This window comes from Ptychodera flava, chromosome 20 (genome assembly GCF_041260155.1).
Source record: "Ptychodera flava strain L36383 chromosome 20, AS_Pfla_20210202, whole genome shotgun sequence".
Lineage (NCBI taxonomy): Eukaryota > Metazoa > Hemichordata > Enteropneusta > Ptychoderidae > Ptychodera > Ptychodera flava.
The window spans coordinates 19,340,851-19,351,205 of NC_091947.1; the positions used below are offsets into that span (position 1 = coordinate 19,340,851).

Below are 10,355 nucleotides of genomic sequence, written 5' to 3' on the forward strand. Positions count from 1 at the left end.
ACTTCTATATGATACATAATTCTTTCTCCCTTTTGTCATTAGATAATGTTTTGCAGGCGATCAAAGACAATCTTGAACAAAAAAGTAGAATTCCAAGAACATTTTAGTGTTGGACTGTTGTAAAACACTAACATCCTTATAAAACACCACAAATTCGAAATTAAATCACCTTCATTTTCTATTTAATTTAAAAGATACACCATAGCTTACAAAAAGGTTCAAGTTGGTTAAATTTCCTGGACATGATACTAGAGGGAAATCGGCTGCATCAGCCACATCATCAGTATGCATGAAAATACCTATATCTGGAAAATCATTGTTAAAACAATGCCGCTATTGAGATTTGTATCCGTGTATGAGAATATCGACTTCACTCTATATATGACATTCACGGATGCCAATTTTGCATTTTCATAGCGGTAGAGACACACATATTAGTGAAATGATTGATATCGTGGACGGTCTCAGATTCGGCTTGTATTACCGAAGTTTTAGTACAAGAAAAAAAAACACTGAACGCCATATAGCTAACGATGGTAACATAAGTGGTGATTTCTCTGTTTTGTTCGTTTTTCTTGTGTCTTGTTTTTTTGCAAAGAAAATAAAAAATTAAAAAAAAAAAAGTAACGATGGTAACATAAGTGGTGATTTCATGTTCCACAAAGGTCAAACTGTATTTTGGGCCGATGGGCCAGGTCGGAAGCGACGTCATCGTCAAAAAAACAATTGACTAATAAATACAGTACACATGTAAAATACGATACCGAGAAATTTGCATAAAGCATTGTCTGTTTTTCCACTTGCATTTTCAAATACCACTGACTGGGCGCGTGCTCACCGAATGACAGCACTCATGACTTTCACACTCGGAAACAAAATCCCGCCGCTCGCCAGATAACCTATTACTTGGTGTCGGAAGGAGAGAAGATACACACGTCTGGTCAAAGTCCGAAATTTGAAAGGCGTTTTTTTTTCCCGTGGTGGTAACACAGGTCGAGGTAAGCTCATCCTTCTCTCAACTTTCTGTCATTATTTGTCATATGGTACACGGCACACATATTTATTGAACTCGGGCAGGTCGAAAAGTTAAGATTCCGATTCCTATTTAAACCTGGAAATATAGATTGCACTGCACACTATATTGAAGGAAAGATACCTTTGAAGCTTCTTTACACAGCGCCGTATGTAACCGAGGGGTGGTTCTGTCTGTGACGTGAGGAAACGATACCACGGTCCTTGTGGATGGACCGTGACGATACGTATTGTTATTGCTTTCCCCGAACGCAGTGCAGCTTTGTGCAGGGGTATTTTGTGTCCCCGGGAATTTCAAGTTTCTGTAGCAAAAGTTTTCTAATCTCAGGACTGCAATGAAACATCCGAAATATTATTTCTCGCATTAAAATTCCATGTAGCACGGTCCTTGCTTGACCTAGATTATTTTCGATGCCCTGGGTGTTCGGTAACGAACGGTGTGCGGTGCAACGCGCGATATTACGTCACAGCAGCCTGGAAGACATGAACCCACTGATGTTTGAATTGGGAATTCGCGGGAGTTTCCTTTTTGTGCTAAAACATTCCACACTGCTTACGCAAATCTGCAAAAGAAGAGGAAAGTTGCATCTCTTTATCTGTCCGGCTAGACATTATAAAATCCATCAAATGCGCGCCCGATGCGTTTTTTTTTTCAGACACTTGTCGCAGCTCGCAGGTATTTTCCTGTGCAAAACTACGGACATTGATTATTGCATGAAGGTAGAAATTCTATCGACATGGTTAATGAGAGAACGCATTGGGGAAAAAACGAAGCATGATGAGGTGTCAAGACACCGATATTTTCGAATTCGGCGGGATGAGCTTCAAGGTTTTGTTGTTACACTGAACATGCGCTGACAGTGTCCTCTTCTAAGGTCCGTGCTAAAATCCCGGGGTGAAATTAACAAACGAACTCCATTGTTTCACACTCATCGCTAGAGAAGCCATAGCTCTCAATAGGGTACATCCTCGACTCTCCCATTCTAGCGCGACAGGCGATTAAAACAACCTCCATGTACTGACCTAAGATGCGATTAGTAGTTTTTTTTATTTTCAAAATCTAAGAGCAACGTAAGATTTTGCTTCAAGGCACAAGGATGTAGCCCTTGATGACACCAAAGTCATCTGATATTGTTTGTAATTATTTGTATATATCAATACTCTCATCCATAATCATACACCATTGTGCCTCCGCCAATCAAAAGTCGCGTGGTTTTAATTCAACATTATCATACAATGGTATTGTTTAGCGTCGATGGTGACCTAATGTCGCGACCCTGACATTGTGAGCGAGGGTCTGTTCACTATCGAGCATACGAGTAACCATATTCTACTGTCCATGGCGAAACGTACCATCTGTTGTTATTGATACCATATACATTGTGTTGTTACACTGAAAACAGATGCTATAGTGATATTAGCATACAATTCCACGGCTGTTACGTCACAATCACTCGACTGCGGCACGATACGCTGTCTCGCTAGGGAGACACGTCTATACCGATGATATACTGAAAATTGTAGGAGCCAGGAAAAGTCTGAGATCGTTCATGGATCTGTGAGATAATTTCCTTTTTAAAGTAAATACGTCGAACTCCTGCCGTCCGATGGTCATTTTCATTATAGCATTGAGGTAGTAGAGACTCTACTACCGTCCGATGGTCATTTTCATTATAGCATTCTGGGAGTACATGAATATTCATTCCCTCATGAAAATGTGAAGTAACACTGTTCCTTTAACAGTGAATTGATGGGAACAAGCGTCACCTGTCCTACCGTAGAGATAGTACGTACACGCCCTGCAAGGTCCAACTGATAACTGCTCTGTTGCGCGAATATAAAATATTACCCACTCCATTAGCAAGGACGTAAATGTTCTGACCTCTTTCGAATCTTTTGTTTGAACAATAGACCATAAAGAGACCAGTATAGGCCTACCATATTTATTAGCAATTTTGAAAACTAAATGGCAACGATATCCTCGCGCTCCTTTCCCCACAGTGCCTGAGAAATTTTGATCGACTTGACGTATTCCTAGATTGTACGTGGAAAATGGCAGGGGAAACAATTATATTTGCCTCAGTCACTTGGCTATCGCCTTTGCCACGGACTTCCCTATACAAAATTGTATCACCTCGCAATTAAATAGTCGAAAACGCACCACATCGTATTGTCTTGGAGACAAATTTAAAGGTTTTTGTCATCTTTCTAAAAAAATGACCTCAAATATGGTTCGAATTATCGGTATTTTGTTCAAAATAGTAGAGAAAACCTGTACATTGAGGCCACGATAGTCTTGGGCAATGTGTCAAGTTTAGGACGACGTCTAGGACCAATATCCAATGTCGAAAGTTAAAAACTAGGAGACTACAAAATGGGATTCAGAGATCTCTCTCTACAACGTCGACCATGTATTTAATACATGTAGTTGCTAATACCATCAAAAGATATGTACTTCATAATTAAAGAGCCTAATGGTCATTCATTCAAAAGGCGAGACTAACTCGATATCGAGTTGCGACTTTTTATCGGTATAGTGTAGCCTCACGTTTTGAAAATAATATGACCTTTATGTCCTCTTTCGGCCACAGGGTACTGCAGGCATTGTTCGTCTAGAAGTTGTGAATATGATCAATAAATGCCAAGTTTGGTCAGGAGTCAGATTGTCTTGCCAGGAAATTGACTTACTAGGTTACAATATCAATGGTAAACAAAAGGCTATAACATCATCGTAATGGTTCGTACAGAGTAGAACAAACATGATGCCTGGGATCGAGTCCCCTACCCTGAAACTTTTTTTTATTTATACGAGCCTTTGTCATGTCTGTGTCTATTACTTTACCCTAGCTATCTCTGTATAGTCACAGTCACATAGTATTTCAAAGAAAACTGTTTATATACCCTCTCTAATATCACCTTCATTAACTTGTTCTGCCGATCACTAATGGGTGGATGGCTTATCACCATGGCGATAAGCGCCCCCCCCCCCGCCGTCGTTTAACTGTTTTCTTCTTTGAAATACTAAAAAAAGATTGCAAGGGTAAAGTAATGGGCACAATAATGCCAGTTTGACGCAGAATACACGGCAGAACCCCCTCCCCCAAAAAACAAAACAAACAAAACAAAACAAAAAACAAACAAAAAAACGACGACGTTTGCACTGTCTCACCATGGGGTTCTAGACGTCCACATTCTGTCATTAAAGATGGCTTGTTCCTGAGTATTATAGATGATAACATCGCCACGTGTTCTGTACTGTTCATTCAAACAGCATTATCAGTCGAGAAAGAAGCAAAATATGGCTAACTACAAGGCAGCGTTGGACAAAGATGTGACCAAGAGATACCTGGCCATCGATCAAGGTAAGAGGACACAGGCGATGTACATTTGGATCGACGGAAGTGGCGAGAATCTCAGATGCAAGACAAGGACGTTAGAAGAGGTTCCTAAGTCTATTGCAGGTAAAGTCTGAATATCGCGCATTTACCTCAATGTCGATTCGTTCAGGGTTTGTGGAGGGACAATGATTCTTTGCTTTGGGCGTTAGGAGGGGGAGGGTCCCCGCACACGCCGATGCTGCATGGTCGCTGTCTTGTTTACATAACGTCAAAGTTTTAACTTTTCTCATGTATATTGGACAGGGGCTGTCTTGATCACGCATTATTCTTGTCCAAAACAATAGTTTCCAAATGACGGACCGTCACGTAAGGCTATTGTGAATGACAATGGCCAACTTATTCATTGTCCCATTCAAGAGAAAATGTATGAAATTTGTGTATGAAAATGTAATTCATTCTCGGATATCCGTTCCTTTGTAAAATAACAATGTCTATTGTTCTGTTGAGTTCTATTGTCATGAAACATTGTTGACAGTGTGAGAAGTGAAGCTTCCCTTCTACTCAGCAATGTGACGTCAAACGACAGCACATACTAGCAGACTATATATATGAGAGGGCGTTTCACGTTAGTTGACCGACAAAGTTGGTCTCGGCATAGAAAGTTATTTGACTGAAAGTCTTAACTGACAGTGTCCTTCCTGGCACTCTTTCATAAATGTTCAATAAAGAAGAATATGCCACAAAAGCTCAAAAGGACGCCCCTGTCTGCGATAATAACTGCATACCGGGACTAGTATATGCGGGACCAATAGCTGTAAACCGCTATTGTTTATATTCAGTTTTATCGGCAAAATAAGCTATTGATTCAAACAAAGGACTCGGGCTGTGGAATTAATCACGAAGGGAGGTTGCTTCAACCATAATTTAATATTTTAATAATTTATGTTCTACATAACGAGCAGTTTTTCCTTCAACCCTCAGGCCCGAAATGTGCTTTAAATATGACCGTGTTTGTTCTTGCGAAAACACAACCCACATTCCACAATATTCAATGTTTCTGCTGAGAGACTCATTCTTTTCTTTTCTAAAATTCAGTTGTCGACAATAACAACGTAGAGGATGTGTTGACAAGTTAACGATGGGACATTTCAGTACTATTTTTGGAGAAGCACAAGAAACTACAGACTGAAAGATTCGTCGCTCGAGGGCGCTCTCTACGCTCAACGTCTGGAAATGTTCATCACGTACATGTATATTTGAAAAGGCACCTAGATATTTTTGGGATAAAACATACATTGTTGTACTGACCCTTGTTACGTGCATAAATGATAGTTTATGTAGTATGTAGGTGGTTTCAAGTATTTTGATTTTTTTTTAAATTTCAGATTTGCCAATTTGGAACTTTGACGGTTCAAGTACAGGTCAGGCCGAAGGGTCAAATAGTGACATCTATCTTCATCCAGTTGCAATGTTCGATGACCCTTTCCGTCTTGGCAACAACAAACTTATTTTGTGCGAGACCTACAAATACGACCACAGTCCAACAGGTAGGCTAGCGACATGGATTTTTATTTTGGCCCCTGTGTTGTGCCTATTACAATATAACTCTTTAAAATTACTTTTCTGTTTCTGGGATTCTATGTTACTGAAATTGGGCTCCTTCAGTCTGCATCAATTCCTCTGGCAGTTGTGAACAAAAATTCGTTCACATATCAAACCACGGTCCCTCCACAAATGATCAAACGTGGCAACCTACGGGCCTGGTGAAATTTTTGCTGTAAACGTTTATCGGCATGTAATTATGGAGGTCTATTAACTCCTTGGTCAGAGTCTACTCCAACAAGCTGCCTTGCCTCCTTAAATAATCCCTACAAAGGATACCTGAACAATGTAATATTAATTTAACCTCCAGCTTGTACCGATCAGAATCCGCCGGCAGTGTTTCTAACAAGGACTTTACACTGTGGCGTACAAATGCACGTCAATTTGTTTCACGGTATACCGTAACACACTTTCCGAACACCTGTATCCGAGGCGAATTCTACTTTAAAATTGACCTTGACGTCTCCCCCTCTTTCCACCCCAGAAACCAACCATCGCAAGTCCTGTGTAGAAGTCATGGAACAGGCCAAAGATGAGCATCCATGGTTTGGCATCGAACAGGAATACACACTCCTAAATACCGGCAAACACCCGTTCGGTTGGCCAGCTGACGGCTTCCCAGGACCTCAAGGTACCGTACAATGTTCACGTAAAAGGGCCACGCCTTAGCGTGGGTTTTACGAAATAAGATACTGAGGAAATTTTGCAACTTACAAGACTCGCCCGTCAAAGTTCCATTACCTACAAGATTTGTATCGATTTTTTGTGTTTTATAAAACCGTTTTCTTGTCAGGTTTCGAGTGTCAACGTCGTAATTATATAGTATGTGTGTTTTGTCCAGTGTTTTTGTTACCGACAGAATGTTACTCCAGACTACCATTTATATCTAAAAACATTACACGTTCTCACAACGTTAGTGTCAGGACAAGCTTTAACACATTTCATAGAGAAAACAAAATGATCAGAACCATGATACCGAGGAAAAACCTTTTCAGTGTGATTAAATCATATGCAGTAGAGGCAAAATCAGCAGTTTCCTTTACAATTCTGTCATCTTGATGATAGATGGACCACACTTTCGATGAAAGAAGCAATAAAGTTGTGATGTTACGGTAGTAAAACTAATTACCCAAACTTTACCGATATTTAATATTCAAAATTGCCACCATCCCCGTGTTAACTCCAAAGAAAGATAATTTAAAATTGTCACAAAAATAAGACTATGTTTTTTTTAATCCCAGGGCTATAAAATAAGCCTACACAAATGGTAGACCTGAAAAGTTTTGGAAAATGGGATAATTCCAAACTTCATTTTCCTCTGAGCAACTTCGTCGTTTCACAAATCAAAGCAAAGAACCTAATCAAATTCTGATTGAGCTTGTTCTGTCCCAGCTTTGCCTATTCTTTGTGATGCAACATTTCGACAAAACTCTCAATATTTCCCTGTTGCAGGTCCTTACTACTGCGGCGTCGGCGCTGACAAAGTCTTCGGTCGCGACATCGTGGAGGCCCACTACAGAGCCTGCCTCTACGCAGGAATCAAGATCGCCGGTTCAAACGCAGAGGTGATGCCCTCCCAGTGGGAGTTTCAGGTCGGTCCCTGCGAGGGAATCGAAATGGGCGACCACCTCTGGATGGCGCGCTTCCTTCTGCAGAGAGTCGCCGAAGACTTCGGAGTGGTGGTGTCCTTTGACCCAAAACCAATACCAGGTGACTGGAACGGCGCCGGTTGCCATACCAACTACAGCACTCTTGCCATGAGAGAGGAAGGGGGAATAAAGTAAGTCTAAGACACCAATATATAGTCAAACCTGTGTATAGTAGTAACACAGGTTAGCAAGAAAAAGTGACCATTATAAGTGGCCTTTCTGTAGAGGGGTTAGTGTGTCCAATACATTCAGTATATAGATGGTGGCGGCGTGCCGAGGGGTGAATTTTCAATGGGAAAGATAATCATGAATCTCATGAAAATACTGATACACGCATTTACTTTGTCTGAATTTTAATTCGAGTGTAAGCATTTTTTGACAGGAAGCCACTCAAAATCAGACATACTGACCATTTAGGCCTATAGGCAGGTTTTGTATCAAATTTAGCAATTATTTGGGGCAACTGACAACATGAGAGAGTTTGCAGTTCGCAGAAGATGCTTTCGAATACAGGCGGACTGCCTTTAGGTTCGTCGTGTATAAACATTAGCTTCACGGTATGGCAAGTTCCTTCATGATTCGTAAACGCAAGCACCATTCAATCTCTAGCTTTTTTTGTTCCCGTTCTCTCGACAGGCACATTGAAAAAGCCATTGAAAAGTTTTCCAAGGTACACAAGGAGCACATCCGGGCCTACGACCCTCACGGAGGCGCCGACAACGCTCGTCGTTTGACTGGTCTCCACGAGACTGCGCACATTGACAGTTTCAGTGCAGGCGTGGCCAACAGGGGAGCGAGTATCCGTATTCCGAGACAGGTGAGAGATTGGGATTCCCAATAGAGGTAGAAAGGGATTCTGCCTCTTTTATTCGAGCAACGGTGCCCTACTTCTAGACTTGCCTCAAATCTGTGGATAAAAATCTAAAACAGAGTAAATTGAATGAATAAACTTCAGCAGACTATCGCGTTAATGATGAGGTGATCGCAAAGTTTAAGGAATATAATTTGACAGACTGGTACTAGATTGGTTTGGTGGACGTGAAACCCACGGTAACTACAGTGTACAGTACTCTCAGGGAAAGCAACGCGATTGGCCAGTCTACCCTAGTTCTTTGAAAGCGTTAACACGGTAATGCACATGATTAGAGCGACCTGATGGCTTAGAAATCGATGGACGGGAAAGTGGGATAGGAAGAGGCGATCCATGTTATAATGTTATAATGTTTATTTGTTCCAAATCTTTCCCGGAATTATGTCACCTTGACCAAAGACAGAAAATGCAAAATAATAGTGCTTTTACTGTCAATGAATTGGCCAGTCGAAAGCTCGAGTAATTTGTGTACAGCAAGGTTCTTAAAGGGGAACATTTCTTGATGTGTGGTACACAATATTATTCGATGTGACTGCATAATCTAGTTCACACCTTGCAAACCTTTGTTTCCGATCGATTTGCCTTCTCTTGAGTCTTGTAAGAATATACTTCTTTTAGTGCTAGTTTTTGCTGCCGGCGACAAAGCGGGTAGCGAAAGGGGGGACGTGCTTATTATTATTTGTGCCTACTTGATGTAAAATCAATATTAAAGAGATTCTTTGTTCATTTTGTAGGTTGGAGAAGATGGTAAGGGATACCTTGAAGACAGACGCCCCGCTTCTAACTGTGACCCGTATGTTGTGACGGAAGCAGTTGTCAGAACCACTATTCTTGACATGCCGTTGGAATTGCCGTGAAGAAACTATTTTAACATTTGAATTTACCTGCCAAATATCAGCTTTTACATCGAAAAAAAATCGCCGAAAATTAGCTAAAAGTTTTTTAAACGAAATCGCCAATTTTGCTGTCAATTTTACACGATACAACACACTGTTTACAACTGCGTATAATTGTCTTTTTAAAGTGGATTTATGTGTCAACTAGTCTTGTTCGTTATTTTTTGAAAGTTTTAAAGTGTATGCTAATGGATGGTAATCATGTTATTGTATTCATAAATAAAGCTTTCTTTTAATTGATAAAAAAGATAAGTTGCTCTGTTGTTGTATGTGAATCCCCCTATCATAACCTCGTCGCTCGAGCAAGCAAAAAGTAAATGTAATAACTTTGTAAATATTATTCCTTTGCTTCTGGAATCAAAGAAAAAAATGTCCTTTTCAGATTTATCAACTGAAAACTAATTTGACTGTGTTTCAGCGGGGAAGTACCGCCCCAGCTCTTTAATCCAGATATCTGAACTCCATGCCCACGTTGGAAAGAACTTCCGTAACCTATCGCGCCTTTTCTGATCCAAACTGGCTTGGCTAGGTCGGCATGGGTGCACACCCCAACCTCAGGGAAACCCCGCTTGAATTGGCTTGTTGAGATGGTCTGCCGTAAATGCTTCGAGGTTCGAAATGTCCTGCACAATCTTTTCAGGTTGCGATTGTGGATGAAGATTTCTTTTAGATTTTCGTGCTTTTCTGAAGCTACTCATCGAAGAGGATCAATAAGACATGAAGTCTTGTACCGATCAAAGTTGATTTGAAACATTCTAAAGTCCAGCTTTGTAGGAAATGTCAATTTTGTGGAGGAAAAATACTAGCCTGCAATGTGGTCCTTACTCTCTCCCTTTATCGTGTGGTGGCGCAGTGTGATCATCAATCGATGCTCTGGTAAATCGAACTTAAAAATCGTGTATATACTTGTATACCATGATGCGTGTTGTGTTTCTTGTATTGTATTTCAAAGGTTTTTTCGCACCCA

General features: G+C 40.7%; 1 protein-coding gene across 1 annotated transcript; it reads left to right on the top strand.

The window, feature by feature from the left end:
• Positions 1-806: 806 nt before the first annotated feature.
• Positions 807-9,640, top strand: LOC139120239 (glutamine synthetase-like). The gene is made up of 7 exons (XM_070684468.1): positions 807-998; positions 4,304-4,493; positions 5,756-5,917; positions 6,457-6,603; positions 7,425-7,752; positions 8,258-8,438; positions 9,227-9,640. The coding sequence occupies exons 2-7, from the start codon at positions 4,331-4,333 to the stop codon at positions 9,347-9,349; spliced, it is 1,104 nt and encodes a 367-aa protein (XP_070540569.1). The 5' UTR covers positions 807-998; positions 4,304-4,330; the 3' UTR covers positions 9,350-9,640.
• The last annotated feature ends 715 nt before the right edge of the window (positions 9,641-10,355 follow it).